General features: G+C 44.0%; 1 protein-coding gene across 3 annotated transcripts in view; it reads right to left on the reverse strand.

Moving 5' to 3' along the window:
* The window catches only part of LOC135976326 (E3 ubiquitin-protein ligase TRIM39-like), a 90,892-nt gene that overhangs the window by 14,287 nt on the left and 55,677 nt on the right, over nucleotides 1-20,928 (reverse strand). For all 3 annotated transcript variants that reach the window (XM_065571461.1, XM_065571460.1, XM_065571462.1), the window contains 3 exons: nucleotides 14,933-14,953; nucleotides 9,374-9,394; nucleotides 1,988-2,008 (listed from right to left, as the gene is read on the reverse strand). In XM_065571461.1, the coding sequence (XP_065427533.1) occupies nucleotides 1,988-2,008; nucleotides 9,374-9,394; nucleotides 14,933-14,953 (63 nt within the window). The remainder of the gene's footprint in view (nucleotides 1-1,987; nucleotides 2,009-9,373; nucleotides 9,395-14,932; nucleotides 14,954-20,928) is intronic.

Here is a 20,928-nt window from a genome sequence, read left to right on the forward strand (position 1 = left end):
ACACACCACACCTAATTTATCACCTGAGAGAGAAAATAAATAAATATACTCTAAGGTAGCAAACCAATTTCCTGTCTGAGAACATCCTCCACACTTCCGTTATGGAGTTTAAAAAATCTGTGCTCAATCTGATTAGCGCTAAACTCAAAAATCAAAGTATACCTACCATTCTCTTTCTCAAGTGTCTCTAAAAAAACATGAAAATAAAATTTAATTCAAACTAATGCAAGTCTCCGGGAGATCACAAATGTTAGAATCAATCAGCCATATTAAAAAATTCAACTGAAAGTGACTAATGACACTCTTTTGTGGCGTGTGAATACTGTTACTGAACAGTGAATAGTCAGGTGTGAGAAGTTCAAAGCCCAAATGTAAGTTGATGTAACTTTCCAGGCAGCACTAGGAAATCCAGCATTAAGGCAAGCGTTTAAGGCGCGACAAGGGCCCGTTTCAATAGTGTGGCTCTGCCGCTGCGGCCTTTTAAGTAAGTAAACTTACCGTTCTGTAACCCAAGCTTGACTGAAAAATATAAAAATAACATGTGTTTCACAATAATGCAAGTCTTCTAATATTCACTATATTCTCCATATTTAAAGTCATGGACAGATTCCCTGCTTTGTGACTCTCAGGCTATTCCTACAGAGAAGCTGGGAGTTGTGAGTCCCAGATTGGGTAGATGTACCTGACACTTCTGATCATTGGGAGTGATGCTCTCTTCCCCTCTAGCTTTGGTTAGGCCAGCTAGAGACCGATGAGCCATCTGCAGCCGTGGCTACCAGAGACCTGTCTGGTCTTTTAGCTCATGCATTTAGTTCCAGAGGTCCCATGTACGATCCAGACTGCTAAAGCCCCCTTGTGGGCCAGCGTTACAAGGGGTGGCCCGTAGCAGGATTTCAGGCAATTCAACTGGGAATGTCTCGGAAGCTCGGGCACTTACATCGCTGCCCAGGGTGAGTATGGAAGCCCAGCTTGCTGGGAGTGCCACTCTGTTCCCCGCTAGGGGGGCTAGGCCCAACAGAGATTGATGAGCCATCTACAGCCTTAGCTAAGTAGGGGAGACAGAGTGCCACTCCCAGCAAGCAGGGGTTATGTACACATGACTGCTCTGCTCGAGCTTGTGCCTATAAATACCAATGCGGTGGCAGCGAAAACAGGCGGTGGTTTGGGCTATCTGCCCAAGAAAGTACCCAGCGGTTCAGGTGGCACTGTTCTTGTAAACCTACCGTTCTCTTTCTCCAGCTTGTCTGAAAAATATAACAATACATTTTATTTCAAAATTACCTAAGTCTTTCCATGTGCAAAATTCACAGTAACATCCCAATTTAAAGTAATGGACAAAATTCCTTCGGGACACCCAGGGTGGGTCTACACAGCAGCTGGGAGGTGTGATCCTCAGCTTGTGGGGATGACATTTTACAGCTCTGCTTGAGCTTGTCTCGAAGAGTAGCAGTGTCCCTGACGGAGACTTGCTCTATCTGCCCAAGTACGTACCCAGGGGTTTGGGTGGCTTTGCACATTGGTGACGAGCCAAGCCCCTGCCGCTGCACTTGTGTCCACATTGCTATTCGAGAGACAAGGAGGGGGAGGTAATATAATTTATTGGACCAAATTCTTTTGAAGAGAGAGACATGCTTTCCAGGTTACACGGGTCTGAAGAAGAGCTCCGTGCAAACTAGAAAGCTTGTCTCTCCAACAGGAGAACTTGGCCCAATAAAAGATATTACCTCAACCACCTTCTCTCTGTCTACTGCTCAGTGATCTTAAAATCAGTACTTCAGTTTTAGACGAGAGACAAAACATACAAATACACTAGGGTAATGACGAAATTTGCTGTGAGAGAAAGTCCTCAACAGTTCTGTTGTGGCTGAAATAGCAATCTGTTTGGTATTGAACTCTCCTTGGATTTCGGAAAGTAAGTAATATCTCAGTTCATTGAAGAACATTTTCCTCAAAGATAGCAGCAGTTGAGAAATAAAAGAGAACTTACCTTTTTCATTCTTGAGTTGCTCTGCAAAAGAACAGTGGGATTTGAATTAGAAAGTGGGTTAACTGGTGTCACCTTTCCTCACTGAAGGAACTGTCCCTAAAGACCTCCCCAGTCATCAGTGGCCACTTTTCTCATTCATCCCATTCCCTACACACCACACCTAATTTATCACCTGAGAGAGAAAATAAATAAATATACTCTAAGGTAGCAAACCAATTTCCTGTCTGAGAACATCCTCCACACTTCCGTTATGGAGTTTAAAAAATCTGTGCTCAATCTGATTAGCGCTAAACTCAAAAATCAAAGTATACCTATCATTCTCTTCTCAAGCTCCTCTGAAAAATATGGGACAAAATTAATTCAGTATGCAAGTCTGTCAATATACCATACAGTGTACAATTTTAAAGTAATGGACCGATTCCTTGCCTTGCTCCTATTCCTTTGTGACACTCATGGTACGTTAAGCCAGCGGCTGGGAGATGTGAATGACAGCTGGATGGAGGTACACTCAACAGCTCTGCTCAAACTTGTATCCAACACAGGACTGTCGTAGCAGTGGTCAATGGCAGGGGTTTGGACCAAGCACCTCCCCAAGGAGTCAACTGGTGATGTACTTGGGTATCTAACTGAAGTTGCCACCTCTATCTCTACACTGCTCTTTTTAGAGTGGAACCTCGAGCAAGAGAAATCATTTGATACATGAACCCCCTCTGTGGGTTGTATGAGACATCTCATTAAAAGCCTGTTTTTTGAAGGGTAGTAAGATGAATATATTAATGGCTTTCAGTTTGACACACAGTCTGCTTCTGAGTGACTTCACAAATCAATCCTAACTTTCTCATTTTCTCCGGGAGATCACAAATGTTAAGCCTGGTCTACACTACGGGTTTAGGTTGACTTTAGCAGCATTAAATCGAATTAAGCCTGGACACGTCCACACAACGAAGCCCTTTCTTTCGACTTAAAGGGCCCTTTAAACCATTTTTTTTATACCACCTTCGACGAGGGAATTAGCGATAAAATCGGCCTTTGCGGGTCGGAATTGGGGTAGTGTGGACGGAATTAGACGTTATTGGCCTCCGGGAGCTATCCCACAGTGCTTCATTGTGACCGCTCTGGAGAGCACTCTCAACTCAGATGCACTGACCAGGTAGACAGGAAAAGCCCCGCGAACTTTTGAATTTCATTTCCCGTTTGCCCAGCGTGTAGAGCACAGGTGACCACGCAGAGCTCATCAGCACAAGTAACCGTGATGGAGTCCCAGGATCGCAAAAGAGCTCCAGCATGGACCGAATGGGAGGTACGGGATCTGCTCGCCATATGGGGAGATGAATCAGTGCTAGCTGAACTCCGTAGCAGTAAAAGAAATGGCAAAGTATTAGAAAAGATCTCCAAGGCCATGAAGGACCGGGGCCATAACAGGGACACACAGCAGTGCCGCGTGAAAGTTAAGGAGCTACGGCAAGCCTACCACAAAGCCAGAGAAGCAAATGGAAAGTCCGGGGCAGAGCCGCAAACTTGCTGCTTCTACGCGGAGCTGCATGCCATTCTAGGGGGTGCAGCCACCACTACCCCAACCGCGTGCTATGACTCCGTCAATGGAGAAACACACAGGGAAGATGGTTCGGGGAACGAGGAAGATGAGGATGGAGGTACTGTAGGTAGCTCACAGCATCAAGGAAGCGGAGAAACCGGTTTCCCCAACAGCCAGGATCTGTTTGTGACCCTGGACCTGGAACCAGTAACCCCCGAACTCACCCAAGACCCTCAGGGCACACAGAAGACCTCTAGTGAGTGTACCTTTGTAAATATTTGTAAATATTACACATGGTTTAAAAGCAAGCATGTTTAATGATTAATTTGCCCTGGCAATCGCGGCCAGTACATCTACTGGAAAAGTCTGTTAACGGGTATGGGGATGGAGCGGAAATCGTCCAGGGACATCTCCAGAAAGCTCTCCTTCATGTACTCCCAAAGCCTTTGCAAAATTTTTCTGGGGAGGGCTGCCTTATCCCGTCCGCCATGGTAGGACACTTTACCATGCCAGGCCAGTAGCACGTAGTCTGGAATCATTGCATAACAAAGCATGGCAGCGTATGGTCCCAGTGTTTGCTGGCATGCAGACAACATCCATTCCTTATCTCTCTTTGTTATCCTCAGGAGAGTGATATCATTCATGGTCACCTGGTTGAAATGGGGTGATTTTATTAAGGGGACATTCAGAGGTGCCCGTTCCTGCTCTTCTGAACAGAAATGTTCCCCACTGTTAACCACGCGGTGGGGGGAGGGGTGAAGTGATCATCCCAGAGAATCGGGTGTGTGGGGGGGGGGCAGAGAATCGGGTGTGTGTGTGGGGGGGTGGTTTACTTGGGTTTGTGCCGCATGTTAACCCGGAAACCGCAGCCCCTCCTTTTACATTGAAAACCCATTTTAAATGGCCAACCCAATTCATCCTTGATATGGGAAATGCGCTGCTGTTTGAAACCTTTCCCGCATGTTAAGAAGGTTGAAAAAGCCAAAAGACTGTGGCTTACCATGGCTGCCTGCAAGCCGAAATATGTTGCCTTGGGCACTGCGTGAGTGATCTCTCATACCAAACCGGCAGGCAGAGGAAAAATGCGACCTTGTAATGAAAGAGTGTACCCATTGTTCTCTAAAATGTGTCTTTTTTAACCACCTCTCCCTTCTCCTCCAACAGCTGCAAATGTTTCTCCTTCGCAGAGGCTAGTGAACATTAGAAAGAGAAAACGGAGGACGCGGGACGATATGTTCACGGAGCTCCAGATGTCCTCCCACGCTGATAGAGCACAGCAGAATGCGTGGAAGCAGTCAATGTCAGACATGAGAAAAGCACAATATGAATGAGAGGAGAGGTGGCGGGCTGAATGGTGGGATGAAAAGAGTAAGTGGCAGGCTGAAGATGATAGGTGGCATCAGCTTGCAGGCAGATGGCAAGAGTCAATGTTCCGTCTGCTGGAGCATCAAACTGATATGCTCCAGTGTATGGTTGAGCTGCAGGAAAGGCAGCAGGAGCAGAGACTGCTGCTACAGCCCCTGTTTAACCAACAGCCCTCCTCCCCAAGTTCCATAGCCTCCTCACCCAGATGCCCAAGAACACGGTGGGGGGGCCTCCGGCCACCCAGTCACTCCACCCCAGATGATCGCCCAAGCATCAGAAGGCTGGCCTTCAATAAGAGTTAAAGTTTTAAAATACAGTCTGTCCTTTTCCATCCCTCCTCCCCCACCCATCCCAGGCCACCGTGGCAATTATCCCTCTACTTCTGTGAGGAATTAATAAAGAATGCATGAATGTGAAAAAACAATGACTTTATTGCCTCTGCAAGCGGTGCTCGAAGTGGGGAGGGGAGGGTGGGGTGGGGTGGTTGGTTTACAGGGAAGTAGAGTGAACCGGGTCGGGGGGGGGGTTGGAGGGTTCATCAAGGAGAAACAAACAGAAGTTTCACACAGTAGCCTGGCCAGTCACAAAACTCGTTTTCAAAGCTTCTCTGATGCGCACCGCGCCCTGCTGTGCTCCTCTAACCGCCCTGGTGTCTGGCTGCGCGTAATCAGCGGCCAGGCGAGTTGCCTCAACCTCCCACCCCGCCATAAATGTCTCCCCCTTACTCTCACAGAGAGCAATAAAAATGGGGATATTCTTTTCGCTGAGGTCTGAGCGAGTCAGTAAGCTGCGCCAGCGCGCTTTTAAACGTCCAAATGCACATTCCACCACCATTCGGCACTTGCTCAGCCTATAGTTGAACAGGTCCTGACTACTGTCCAGGCTGCCTGTGTACGGCTTCATGAACCATGGCATTAAGGGGTAGGCTGGGTCCCCAAGGATCACGATAGGCATTTCAACATCCCCAACGGTTACTTTCTGGTCTGGGAAGAAAGTCCCTTCCTCCAGCTTTCGAAACAGACCAGAGTTCCTGAAGACGCGAGCATCATGTACCTTTCCCGGCCATCCCATGTTGATGTTGGTGAAACGTCCCTTGTGATCCACCAGGGCTTGCAGCAGCATTGAAAATACCCCTTGCGGTTTATGTAGTCTGTGGCTTGGTGCTCCGGTGACAAGATAGGGATATGGGTTCCGTCTATGGCCCCACCAGTTTGGGAATCCCATTTCAGCAAAACCATCCACTATTGTCTGCACATTGCCCAGAGTCACTACCCTTGATATCACCAGATCTTTCATTGCCCTGGCAACTTGGATCACAGCAGCCCCCACCGTAGATTTGCCCACTCCAAATTGATTCCCGACTGACCGGTAGCTGTCTGGCGTTGCAAGCTTCCACAGGGCTATCGCCACTCGCTTCTCAACTGTGAGGGCTGCTCTCATCCTGGTATCCTGGCATTTCAGGGCAGGGGAAAGCAAGTCACAAATTTCCATGAAAGTGCCCTTACGTATGCGAAAGTTTCGCAGCCACTGGGAATCGTCCCACACCTGCAGCACGATGCGGTCCCACCAGTCTGTGCTTGTTTCCCGGGCCCAGAATCGGCGTTCCACGCCATGAACCTGCCCCAGTGACACCATGATTTCCACATTGCTGGGGCCTGTGCCTTGTGAGAGGTCTATGTCCATGTCAATTTCCTCATCACTCTCTTCGCCGTGCTGCAATCGCCTCCTCGGCTGGTCTGAGTTTCGCCTTGGCATGTCCTGGCTCTTCATATACTCCAGGACAATGCGCGTGGTGTTCATAGTGCTCATAATTGCCGCGGTGATCTGAGCGGGCTCCATGATCCCAGTGCTAGCTATGGCGCCTGGTCTGAAAAAAGGCACGAAACTAGTATCTGACGGACCAGGGGAAGGAGGGAGGGCGGGAGGGAGGGCGGGCCGAGTGACGACATGTCGTACAGGTACAGGGAATTAAAATCAAGAATGGTGGCTGTGCATCAGGGAGAAACACAAACAACTGTCACACAGAATGGTCCCCCCAAAGATTAAACTGAAAACCCTGCATTTGGCAGGCCGTTGATTTCACAGAGGGAGGGAGAAGCAAATGAATACAGAGCAAATCTATTTTTTACATCTTAAGACGATGGTGCAGCGTGACTGATAGCCCTCAGCATCTTTCTGGGTGCTTGGCAGCAAATACTGGGCGCTTGGTAGTTAGTGTATTACAATGGCCTTCAGGCCTATTACACAATCTGCTGCTCAGGGAAGATTCTGCTAATGTGCGATGATCCAACTTGTAATAGGACGGTTACCAGTCGTAATACACCATCTACTGCCAAAAGGCAAGGGGCTGGTGCAATGCAGCCCCATGGCTGCCAGCCCCACAGCTGCCAGCACCCAGATCGCTGATGAAGGCTACCAGTCTACTGCACCGTCTACCGCCAAAAGGCCGTTAGCTGCTGCTGCTGTGTAGCAATGCAGTCCCACATCTGCCGGCACCCAGATGACATATGGTGACGGTGAGCTGAGCGGGCTCCAGGCTTGCCGTGGTATGTTGTCTGCACAGGTAACCCAGGTAAAAAGGCGCGAATCTATTGTCTGCCGTTGCTGTGACGGAGGGGGAGGGGCCTGACGACATGTACCCAGAACCTCCCGCGACACTGTTTTGCATCATCCGGGCATTGGGATCTCAACCCAGAATTCCAATGGGCGGCGGAGACTGCGGGAACTGTGGGATAGCTGTGGGATAGCTACCCATAGTGCAATGCTCCGGAAGTCGACGCTAGCCTCGGTACTGTGGACGCGGTCCGCCGACTAGAGCACTTAGAGAATTTTATGTGGGGACACACACAATCGGCTGTATACAACCGATTTCTATAAAACCGGCTTCTATAAATTCGAACTAATTTCGTAGTGTAGACATACCCTTAGAATCAATCAGCCATATTAAAAAATTCAACTGAAAGTGACTAATGACACTCTTTTGTGGCGTGTGTGAATACTGTTACTGAGCAGTTAATAGTCAGGTGTGAGAAGTTTAAAGCCAAATTTAACTTGATGTAACTTTCCAGGCAGCACTAGGAAATCCAGCATTAAGGCAAGTATTTAAGGAACGACAAGGGCCCGTTTCAGTAGTGCAGCTCTACCGCTGCGGCCTTTTAAGTGTAGGCCAACCCTAAGGCAAGTGTTTGAGGCATAACACAGGACAAAGGGAACCAATGATTCAACCTGAGATGGAAGGGAGTTATATTAAAATACATAAACATTATAAAACTGAGAAGGTAACACTGAAAATGGATTCCATCCAGATGTTTACACTTCATTCCTTTTTTATGAGAAGTTTAAACCAGAAACATGGAGAGAGAGACTGTGGCACATTAATTAAAGGGAAATGATGAAGAAAATATTGTAATGTGAGAAACAATGGTATAAAAAGGCTTTTGCAAAAACATTTACAGAATTATCAAAGCTTACTTAAATGGAAAGGTCTTTGCCAAGCCTAAGCTGAGTTTCCCTCTATGTTTGCCTACCTAGGACATAATTTTTCAATAGTGACCAGTCATTTTCAGAGAGTAATTTGAGACCTCCTGTGGCCAGAGAACCTGTCTCTCCCGTTGACATATTTGCAGATGTGAGAGATCAACCATTCACCAGGTTAAGGGGAATCCCCTGCTGCTTATCTCAAGTCCTTTTTTTGGAGGGAGGGGAATTTCTACATTCAGAGACTCCTGAAGAAATGGCAGTGTATCGTAGAATATGAAACACAGTGTTGACTTTTATTTCTTAAATAAAAACTGGGACTATTTTCACAGCAGTGTACAACATTTAAAATACATATTATTTTGATCTTCTCAAGAGGATTTCCCCAATTTACAATAGAGATCATATCATGAAAAAATAACACAAAAGGAAAAAACAAAACAGCATATAACTCTTATGCTAGCTTCTGCATATACACAAAGGTAAAATTAACGGACGAGGGGGCCTGGCATTATTGAATGCCTATACTACACAGTGTTGTATGCAGGGATGTTGTAAGTGTGTTGGTCCCAGGATATTAGAGAGACAATGTGGGGGAGGTAATATCTTTTATTGGACCAAATTGTTTTGAAGGCAGAGACAAGCTTTCAAGCTTATGCAGATCTGATGAAGTGCTTTGTGTAAACTCGAAAGCTTGTCTCTCCCACCAAGAGAAGTTCATCCAATAAAATATATTACTTCACCCACCAACCTTCTCTCTGTCCACTGCACAGTGATACTTAAAATCAGTACTTCATTTTTAGACTTTATAGACAATAAGTACAAATACACTAGGGTAATGACTCAACTTGCTATAAGGGAAAATCCTCAATAATTCTGTTGTGGGTTAAAAAGAGAAATCTACTGGGTAATGAACTCTCCTTGGATTCTGGAAAAGAAGAAATATCTCTTTTCATAGAAGAACATGTTTCTCATGGATAGCAGCAGTTGAGAAATAAAAGGGAACTTACCTTTTTCATTCCTGAGTTGCTCTGCAAAAGAACAGTGGGATTTCAGTTAGAAAGTGTGTTAACTGGTGTCACCTTTTCTCACTGAAGGAACAGCCTGGCTAACTCAGTTGGTAAAGCATGAGACGCTTAATTTCAAGGTTGTGTGTCTGAGCCCTGCATTGGGCATTTTCTCTTTGGGGGGAGGGATAGCTCATTGGCTTGTTTAAACCCAGGGTCATGAGTTCAATTCTTGAGGGGGCCATTTAGGGATCGGGGGTAAAAATCTGGGGATTGGTCCTGCTTTGAGCAGAGGGTTGGACTAGATGATCTCCTGAGGTCCCTTCCAACCCTGATAGTGTACAAACTGTCCCTACAGACCTCCCCAATCATCAGCTACCACTTTTCTGATAATTATATGTACAACATTTAAAATAGATATAATTTTGATCTTCTCAAAATGATTTTCCCAATTACTAAAACATGCCATATCCTGAAAAATAAGCAAGATAAAAATAATTGAAAAGGAGATATGGCATTATTGAATATCCATACTGTATAGTGATACTTAAAATCAGTTCTTCACTTTTAGACCAGAGAGAAAATAAATACAAATATTCTAGAGCAAAGAACTAACTTCCTGTGAGAGAAAGTTATCCAGAGTTATGTAATTATGTTTAAAAGAAATCGGCTGAATAATGGACACTTCTTGGATTGAAAAAAGACAATGAAATGAAGAAATGTCAGTTTTTAGTTAAAGACATTTTTGTGAATTATAGTAGCTACTGAGAAATCAAAGAGAATTTACCATTTTCCCTCCTGAGATAGTCTGTAATAGAACAGTGTGATTTGAATTACAAATTGGGTGAACAGGTATTACTTCACTTTACTGAAGGAGCTGTCCCTGCATACCTCCGGGATCATCAGCTGCCAGTTTTCTCATTCATCCCCTCTGGTACACACTACCCCTTATCCATCACCCAGATTCAGTAACAGATCAGAGTCTTGCGTTCCATATCTAAATAAAATCAAGGCCACGTACTCTCACAAAGCTGGAGACCCAGCCCACACCCCACTGCCACATGTTTATAAATGCCATTTTCCCAGCCACCGATCACCACTGACATCTTATTGATAATGGATTGAATTCTCAGTCCGCTGAAGACACTATAATAAAACCAAGAATTTACAGGTAATTTGTGCTCAATCTGATTAATGCTAAACTCAAAAATCAAAGAACCTCCTGTTCTGTTTCCAAAGCTTGTCTGAAAAAACATAGAAATAAAATGTGTTTCAAAACAATACAAGTCTTTCAGTATGCAATATGTGCTGTAGCATCCCCATTTAATGTAATGGACAGATTCCCAGCTCTGCTGTACTTTCTTTGTGACACACATGATCTGTCTACATAGTAGCTGGGAGATGCGATTCCTAGTTTGGGTGGATGTACACAAAGCAGCTCATTTGAGCTAGCTACTAGTGCCTAAAACAGTGGTGTGGCTACAGTGGTCCAGGCGGTGGCTTGCGCTATCCCAAAGTACGAACCCAGGGGGACAGGCAGCATAAAACTTGAGTGACTACCCCGAGCTGCCCCCTCTGCCATAGTGTCCACACAGGTATTTTTTGAGTGCTCGGTCGAGTAAGAAAAAATAGTTAGATATATTAATTCTCTTTCTGGTTTCTGGGGGATTTTCTTCCACACATTTAAACAGAGAGCTATCTGAATCAACTACATTTTTTTTAAGGCCAGTGAAATTAATACCTCGATGGTTCCTGTTTTCAGGACAGTGCCTGCTTCTGCATGAGTGAAATTCTTTACAAAACAACTCTAGCTTACTTATTTTCTCCTGGAGATCACCATGGAACAAGAACAAATATTAGAGTCAAAGCAGACATGATACAAAATTCAGCTGAAAGTGATTAACATCACTGTTCTGTGGAATGTGAATACTAATACTGAGCAGTTAATTAGAGGTGTGAGAACTTCAAAGACCAAATTTAACTTGATGTAATTTGCGCTGCAGTACTGTGAAATCCAAACTTAAGGAAAGTGTTTGAGGCATGACACAGGAGAAAGTGCACCAGTGATCTGATCTGGGGTTGGAGATATTGGTAGATATAGATCAAGAATTTTATACTTCATTCATTATTACCTTATCGTTTAGGATGAGAAATGATAGGACTAAAACAGAGATGGAGAGAAAGGGAACATGGCACATAGATAAAAAGATTAAAGGGGAAAGATGAAGAAGAGAATGGAATGTGAGAAAAATGTAAAAAATGTTTTGTAGAAAAAATTAACCAGAGTAATAAAACTAAGTAAAATGAAAAGTTCTATTCAGAGTCACATGTAACCTCTGTGTGGCTATTGCACATCTAGAATTAAATTTTCAATAGTGGCCACTGATTTTCCATGTCCAGAGAACCAGTACACCCCGTTGAGTTAATTTGGAGAAGTGCTCTGCAGTTTTGAAAATCAGTCCAGTCCAGGCTCTCTGAAGTTACAGATGCAAAATCAATGGTAAGTATAAAAAAAAGTATTAAAAAATGTGATCCCTAGTCAGTAAAAGATATTTCTGAGCTGAGGGGGGAGGAAGGGAGAAGACAAAGTTCAAGACATTTTTTCCATTATATAGACTCTCTCTTATCTTTTTATTTAATTAGTTAATTAATTTCATTTTATTTTATTTTTATTTTTATGAAACCACCAGACAATCCATCAATACTTAGCATTTTTTCCTGACTTTTTTTTCTGAAAAAGATGAATATTTAAGCTTTCAAGAAAGATGTCAAATCCTCCCTTGGTTAAGCACAAATGAACCCTAGGAAATCAGTGGAGAGGCACACAGGGTTATTTTGAACAGAAGTTTTCTTTTTCTCAAAAATGGACACAGTATGTAAGTGTTCTCAGCTAAAACCCTCCTACATACACCCAAATCCATTTCTAACCAGGGCCATTCAGACTCTCACTTCTCCACACCAACCAATGGAGCTGGGTGGGTAGGAATTTGAGAACACCCTGAACTGCTCCAGCTTGGATTCCAGGACAAATGATAGATTTGCAACCACTAATTACATTTAAAAGTATGGTCCTTTGTGTTTTATGCCTACATTTTAAATATGGTACATAGTTGAAATGTTAGTGTTAACTGTGAAAATCAAGAGAGGAAACTTACAAGAAAATCAGTGTTGTGAACATCACTTATCAGCTGTGTCAATACTCCACAAACCACTGAATAAATAACAAAATTACCTTACTAATTTGTGAGATGCAGACTGGACAGAAAACACCGTAGCATTTAATATGTGTCTCCCTTCTACCTATCTTTTCTCTCATCCCTCCCCAGAAAGAAGCAGAGCTTGTTTGTAGAAGACAGTACAAAATGGAGATCAATCATTTTATGTGATCCCCTCCCTAGGTGGGGATATATTAATTAGGGATGGGTCTCGTGCCCTATGTATACAACAGTAGCTCTGATACAGCCAGCCTGAGTTAAGTCTGGAAGAGATGGATAACAGCTAACTGCTTGCTCCAGGCTAGCCAGTGATGTTTTTGTTTGTAGATTTATTTCATATAGCAATGGGTCCCAGTCACAAAATATGGATCAGAAACTCAAAGCCCCAAAACCTCAGGTAGGAGTAGGAAGGAGGAGATGCAGATCTGAGGTTTTAGTGTGGTCAATTACAGAGAAATGGGGCAGCAAAGAAATTCAGATCCAGCTTCATGTTTCAAACCTTACAGCTGTCTCTGGTGCAGTTCTGTCCAGTGTCATTAACTGAGATACACTGGAGGGAGCTGTGACCAACCACATGTGAGTTAGACCTTCAAACAGATGGTTGTAAGGCCACTGCTTCAGAAACCATTTCTTGAAACTAAATAAACTTGCTATTTATCACACAGTCTGCAACCCAGTATTTTAACAGATGGTTGAGAAGTGGTGTGTGATATACTTCAGTAACAACTTGATATCATGTGCTCACTCAATCCCTATAACTTCAGACAGTGGAACAGCAGACAGAGAGTGCTTTTATGTATGATTGATGACCTTCATCTCACCATGGATATAATATCCCTGTTTCATTTAAAAAATCTATCATTAGCATTTGATAGAAACCCAAGGATTGCTAGACTGGATCAGACCAGGGATCCATCCTGTGGCCAGCACCAGTTGCTTCAGTGGAAGGTGTAAGAAAGAAACCCTGCAGGAGGCAAAAGTGGAATACACATGCACATAAGGCAATCTTCTTCCCAGCATTATCTGTGAGCAGTTGGATTTTTCCCTGAAGTAAGAAGATTCATACCCTGTGTACACTTATATCCTGTTTAATATAACTATCAATATTTTTTATTAATCAGTGGTTCTAAAACTTTTTCGTAGTACAGATCACATCTTCATGGAGATATTGTCCCATGGACACCTCTCCTCCCAGTAGCAATGGGCATATGGTATTTTCAATTTTCTGATCCTGAGGTTACATAGTCACATCACTAATGATGGGGCACAATTTCTATTCTGTGAGTAGTCCCAGAGCTAGTATAACAGCCCAGACACATGAGTAAAGAAAATAAATCTCTGGGTAACACTTTTAGTCTCTGTTATGGAGGTGTAAATTTAAAGAAATGAATGCCTCTTTCTGTTCCCCCTATGGAGTAGGTCTGCAAAAGCTTTTTTCTTTTTTCTTTTTCTTTTTCTTTTTGGTTCTGTTTGTGTTTTTCTTTGCATAATGTGGATGATAATACTTGTCCACCTATATTATGGGAGGACTCTGCAGTTTAATTAGTTAATGTTTGTACAGTGATTTGAACACATAACATCCCATAAAAATGTTAAGTATTTTTATCATAGTTGCTAAGAGCTTAGGTATATGAACTAGCGGAAAATATGTCACACAGGTGTAATTCAAAGCTGAGAACTTAAAAATTGGATGGAAACAGACTGTGATCCCAGTGATGATTGTACTTGTTCATATCATTTCATACTGACTCAACAAATAATCTGGGTTTCAGAGTGACACACAAGTAGAGTGAAAATTCTGGAATCTTCTTATATAGGTAAAATATAATAGGCATTAAATAAACAAACAAACAAAAACAAACAAAAACATCCTTTCCCTCCCCTTGCCTAGTTTTTGACAACTATCGTTTACCAGAAAATCTATAAGTTTTAACTTCCCTAACTTCTTCAAGATTTGGCAATATTCCTTAATTTAAGTATAGGGTATATTGTTAAAACTAGAATGAATTTTTAAATGCTCCCACTGTAATCATGGAAGGGAAGAGTTCAGAATGGAAATTAAAATATTTCTTTTTTCTACAATTAAAGTGTGAATGAAACTGATGAAAAATAGGCACTGTGATGTGTGGGTTACCCACATCTCTCATTGAAAACAGTGGGAGCTAAGCACATACTGCATCTCAGGAAATGGAACCTTAAAATATATCTTCTCTGTATAGAGGTTTGTAACTTTGTTAGACACATTGTACCAAAAGATAAAGACTGAAAACATTTCTCAAGGAACAGGAACATCAATACCCTCTGATTGTAGAGTTGGTCTCAGATTTTCAGAAGTAAGCACACTTACCATATGGCTCCAGGAGTGGTCCTGCAAAAATTAGCAAATCTTTAATCAGACTAAATCATCTAAAGATGATGTTACAAAATTATCTGATACAAAGGAATGAATGAAAATACAAAATCAAGTCTCTAATCACCCAACATGCTGACACAAATATTCACTAACCACATTAATTGACGGAAATTACATTTAATAACAATTAGGGGGAGATTTTCATAGGCACGAGGAGCAGGTAGGTGCCCAACTCCCATTGAAAGTCATGGGAAGTTGGGTGACTGTCTCCTTCTTGTGCCTTTTAAAATATCACCCCTACTACGTCATGTTAGGTTTAAGTCTGTACGCAAACAACATCAGGCTTTAAAACTGTGCCTCACTCACAAACATAACTCAGGCCCTTAAGTTTACTTAGTATTTTGAATTACCCTAAACCGTATGAACTTTATTACTTTAGGTTGCAGCAATGCTGAGGATGACACAGGAATAGAAGGTTGTAAACTCGCTCACACCCCCACCTATTCCAGGGCTGCTGGTTCAGTCCCTTCAGCAGATTAGAACAGCCTTGAGTGCTGCTTTCACTTGCACCCTGACTGTAACACTTCTTATGCATGGTTGCACTATCTGAGAATAGCTAAATCATAGGAGTGCCCCAGCTGTGACTCCAACTGCTCTGGGGCAGCATAACCCCTGTGCTGGATAATTCTGAAGGGGGCTTAGAGCCAGCTGCACCACATCGTATCTGTCACAGAGACCCCCTAAACTAGCATATTCCTTTGCAGTTCTTTGTAGTAGGTGGCTGCACTGAAACTAGGACATTTCCCAGTGATGATTACTGAATCTAGCCCAAGAGTTTGACATTTTCTCCACCTCAACTGGAGATAAAAAGCCAAAATTTTGAAAATATTTACAAACTAAATAGCCAAAAAGAAACCAAAAAATTCAGTTCATGCCAACTGAAACATTTTGTTTCAATAATTTTGAAATGTTTCATTTCAATTTTGACCTTTTCTTCTTTTTAACCCCTTTTTCAGTGTATTTACCTCACATTTTGAAAGGAAAACTCATTTCAACTGGAATATTTTGTTTTGAAAATGTCAGAATGTTGTGACAACTTTGAAAGCGTTTTTCAATTTTTTTTAGTCTGGAGAGTCTTTGAATCTAAACTTGTTTCATGAACAGTTTTAGTTTCAAAAAATTGGCATATTTTCATGGAGGGGGCGGGGGGAAAGTACCACTGATGAAGTCCATTTTGTTTTGTGAAGGGCACTTCTGATTGTATCTCTCATTGTGGATTAGAGTATCCCTTTTGTAGCAGAGATTTAACACATAGTGGACACACTATACATGGAAAGCTGTGACAGAGCAATCAGCAGACATTAGGGTTGAGGGGCTTTGTTTCAGTGAAACAATGGTTCTGCTAGTAGCAAGCCCATTGACTTTAAATGACTCTGCCCAGAAACTTATTGGGGATGGACCCTGGCAACTCTCCAGTGAAAGCACAGAGGCAAAAAAAAGGTGCAGAGGCTGTTTTAAAAGAGGAATGCTGGAGAAAGTGAAGGCAGGAAGTACCTGAACACCCCGAGGGACACTGTCCAAGCTCAAGGACTCCTGAGGTAGTGAGGACCCTGCTGACATCAGCATTTCAGGTGTTTGTTGTTTTTCAAAGATCTGTAACTCTAAGGCTGCATTTAAGAGTAAAGTGGCCTGTGGTTAAGAAATTCCCTTTGCCTATTCCTGTGGTTCTTCTTTGCTGTCATGTTGTCCCCAAAGAGGTTAAAAAACAAGCCCAGTGGCTAGGTCCACAATGGGAGTTAGGCGCCTAACTGCCACTTTAGACACCTAGGTCCAAGATTTTGGTCCTCAAAACTTCTATTCAGGTGCTGTCTAACCAGGGGGTCATTTGCTATGGGGTAAAAGGGGCAGTTGCACACTCCCCGCGAGACTTTGGTTTGCCCCCACCCAGACTTTGCAGGTCAATATGCTCCAGTCTGTCTTCCACTTTTTCCCCTCCCCAGACTTTCCAAGATATAATATCATCACATATAATGTTCTTTATGCTAACACAACTTTGCCCTCCTCCCCCAATTTTTTTTTTCTGAAATGACGCCTCTGTGCCTAATTCTATAGATGTCTAAATTTCTGCCAGTGGGCTGGTGCAAAGTAGCCTAACACTTGATACCCTGCACCTAGTTCAAACCTCAGCCACAACAGGAAGCTTGAGCTAGGTGTCCCCCCAGCATATCTTACCTGTCGGGCCTGAGCGGGTGATCATTCTCAGAGATTGCCTGGGAGCACACCTACCAGATCACACCCCACACACAAAATGCAAGAGCAGTCAGCACACTCATTTAAGATGTGGTACAGGGATTTCGAGCAAGGATTTAATCACATGCCTTCCACCTCCCAGGCAAGTGCCTGAACCACTGGGCTACAGGGTATTATGTGGGAAACTCTTCTCTCAGTCTCTCCTCATTAACCGGTTTGACTTCATATGAAATATTTGAATAGTCGCTGCAGCAAGGAGAGTGATTCTAGAGCCCAGTGGTTGGGGCAATCACCTGGGAGGTTTGGGACCTAGGACAGTTGGAATGTGAAGTCCCTCCACTCAAGGAAAGGAATCAGACAAGAGGTCTGATTCTGGGACAACGCCTTACGAGACCCAGAACTACAAACAGCAGCTAGACACTGCCCAGAGCCAGTTGGCTTGTGACCCTTTGGGACCAAGAAAATGTATCAGGAAAAAGGACCTGCAGCAGAGCTAGTCTCCAGGCAACCTAACAAGTGAAGCTGGCCTGTAGTGGGCAGCTACACTGCCTGATTGGTCAGAAGGGTCAGCAGACCAGCTCTTAAGCATCAGCAGAAATTCAGAGTCATTCACTGATGGCTGAAATAGTTCCTGCAACTACTTTTTTCCCAGTCCTGCTCCAACCTTGCCTTGCTCCAGGTGACCTGATTCTGGTCCTCGGCTATGACTCCTGGCTTTTAACTACAGCTGTGACCCTTGGCTCTAGCTCCTGATATCTGACTCTGGTTCTGACCCTGGCTCCAATTCCAGGCTACTACGCTTGCTCTAACCACTAGGGATGACACCTGCTGGGCATAGAATCATAGATTCATAGAATATCAGGGTTGGAAGAGACCTCAGGAGGTCATCTAGTCCAACCCCCAGCTCAAAGCAGGACCAATTCCCAACTAAATCATGACTGCCCATGTCCCAGTCACTGACAGTTTGAGCAGCCTCAGCACAAACAATAAGGCAACTACAGCCGATACGGCGAGCATGGATTCTACAAAGGCCAATAACTTTCTGATGGAGATAATGGGAGCCCTACAGACCTTGCTGGCACAGAATGCTGTCCTGCAAGCTCAAGCCATGCCATCTTCAGGTCCAAACCCCACTCCCTGTGAGTCCAAGCTTCCCCTGCCTGATAAGATCAATGGAGATTGCAGAAATTTTGCGGGTTCCTAAAGCAGCATCAGCTCCCATTTCTGCTATGACCACAATTGTACCCTGCTGATGAAGGCAACGTGGGATGGATTGCCAACGGTGTTTACAAGGGAGGCCCTGGTTTGGGCTTCTCCACTCCTGGAAAAAGCAAGCCCACTTCTGGGACAATTTGAGGACTTTGTTTTAGCTATGGTGGTGATTGTCAATGACCCAATCACGAGCCTACAGCTAAAGCTGTACTTCAGGTGTTGCATCAGGAAAGCTGACCAGTTGCTAAATGTACAGAGGAGTTCTGATGCTTGGTAGTAGACACCAAGTGGAAGAAGGTCATCCAGCACTATAATTTCCAGTTTGGCCTAAATGATGATATTAAAGATGAACTGGCATGGGTGGACTCCCCGTCCAACCTGGATGCCTTAGTCCACCTATGCATCAAGATCAATGCCCAGCAGACCAAACACCACCAAGAAAAAAAGGTGGTCCTCCCAGCTCCTGCCATCCCTGCTGGGCCAAGCCCCCACATCACCAGTTCCTTCTTCATCACCCAAACCCATGCAAGTTGATCAGGTCCAGACCTGCCTCCCTGACATGAAGAAGAATTGATGCAGGGCATTGGGCCTATTCCTATACTGCAGGGCAACAAGACACTTTGATGATGCCATTTGGAATATCCAGGGCCCTGGCACCCTTTCAGCATTTCATAAATGACATATTTAGGGATATACTGGACCAATTTGTCATCCTTTACCTGGAAGACAGCCTCATTTTCTCTGAAAATCAGGACCTCCACAATAATCACCTGCACACTGTCTTGGAGAAACTCCAGAAATGCAAGTTCAATAAGGACACCCATGCAATTCTTTGGATTATATCATCTCATCCGAGGGATTCACTATGGATCCATGTAAGGTGGCAACAATGTCCAACAGAGCAACAACCAAGGATGTAGGTGGGGTGCAGCTATTCCTGGGGTTCCCCACTTTCTACAGACAATTTATTAAAGAGTCTCTAGGTTGGTTGCACCCATTACAGAGCTTCTGCAAAGGTTCGTCTGGTACCTGGAAGAGCAGTCAGTCTTTGACTGAAGAGGGCATTCAGCTTGCTCCTATCCTGATCCACACACATCCCACCAAACTGTTTATCATTGAAACCAATGCCTCAAACTTTGGTTTAGGTGCAGCACTATCTCAACATGTGCACCACTGCAACCAAGTCCACCTCTGTGCTTTTTATTCTCAGAAGCTAACCCCAGTTGGCAAAAGTTATGCTATTTGGGATGAAGAGCAACTAGTTAACAAGGTGGCTTTCAAGGTGTTGTACTGCCTCCTAGAAGGAGCCTGATTCCTGGTCCAAGGCTTGATGACCATAAGAACCCAGAATACTTATGGAAGACTTATTGATGACTCTGGTCCCTCTTCTTTGCTTGCTTTGATTTTGTTGTAACCTATCACCCAGGACAAGAAACAGGAAGGCAGATGCCCTATCCCACAGAGACAAATTTCTTGAACTTAGCAAAGAGCTCTCTGCCACCATGCTCAAGGCATCCAACTTTGTCAATCAGACGATCAACAGCACTCTGACATCCTCCATCTGTTCCCTGCTCCTGAATCATGTATTTATGATCCAGATCTGCCCGACTCTGAATGATCTGGGTATGTGACCTGACTCTGAGTTCTTACTACCGAATGGCCTCCTTTATCACAAGGGTTGTCTTTATATTCCGGGGGGACAACATAGGCTTCAGGTATTGAAACTATGCCACAATTTGCTGCTTGTGGACTATTTTGATCAATTCAAGACCCAGAATCTGATCTCAAGGAGTTTCTGGTGGACAGGCCTTTGAGTTTACATCAAGGATTATATACGGTCCTGCAACTGTTCCAGAAACCCAAGATCAAAGCCCTTAGGTGTCCTGCAGCCTCTCCGCATGCCTCCACAGACTTGGACTGTGATATCAATGGACTTCATTGTAAAACTGCCATACTCCCAGGGATACTCAGTAATTCTGTTTTTTCATAAATATCCTAAGAAAGATGGCACACTTCATCCGGTGCCATACAGTTCCTGCCACATGGAAGATGGCTTGGCTCTTCCTGGAAAATGCCTTCCGCCACCACGGGTTTCTGATGGGCATTGTATTGGACTGGAGTCCTCGGTTCATCTCCCAGTTCTGGTGGGAATTTCTCAGACTCCTTGGCATTAAGTCCCTCAACTATCACCCCACCCTAATTGGCAAACATAGAGAGTCAATCAAACCTTGGAGCAATATCTTTGTCGCTTTTTGAGCTACCAGTAGGATGACTGCCTTCCCCTGCTGTACTACAGTGAATTTGCATATAAAACCTCAACCCAACATAGTCCATTCTTTGCAAATGATGGCTTTCATGTCAACTTCCACCTAGATTTACCCTGAGTTCCCCACTATGGGCCACCATGGATTTAGTCTCCCATCAACAGTGGGTGAACCAGGAGTGTGTGGAACACTTGCAGTCCACCAAAGAAACCTATAAACACCATGAGGCTGCCCCCCATCTGGCGATAGAGGACAAGGTGCGGC

Source organism: Chrysemys picta, chromosome 17, assembly GCF_011386835.1.
Source record: "Chrysemys picta bellii isolate R12L10 chromosome 17, ASM1138683v2, whole genome shotgun sequence".
NCBI lineage: Eukaryota > Metazoa > Chordata > Testudines > Emydidae > Chrysemys > Chrysemys picta.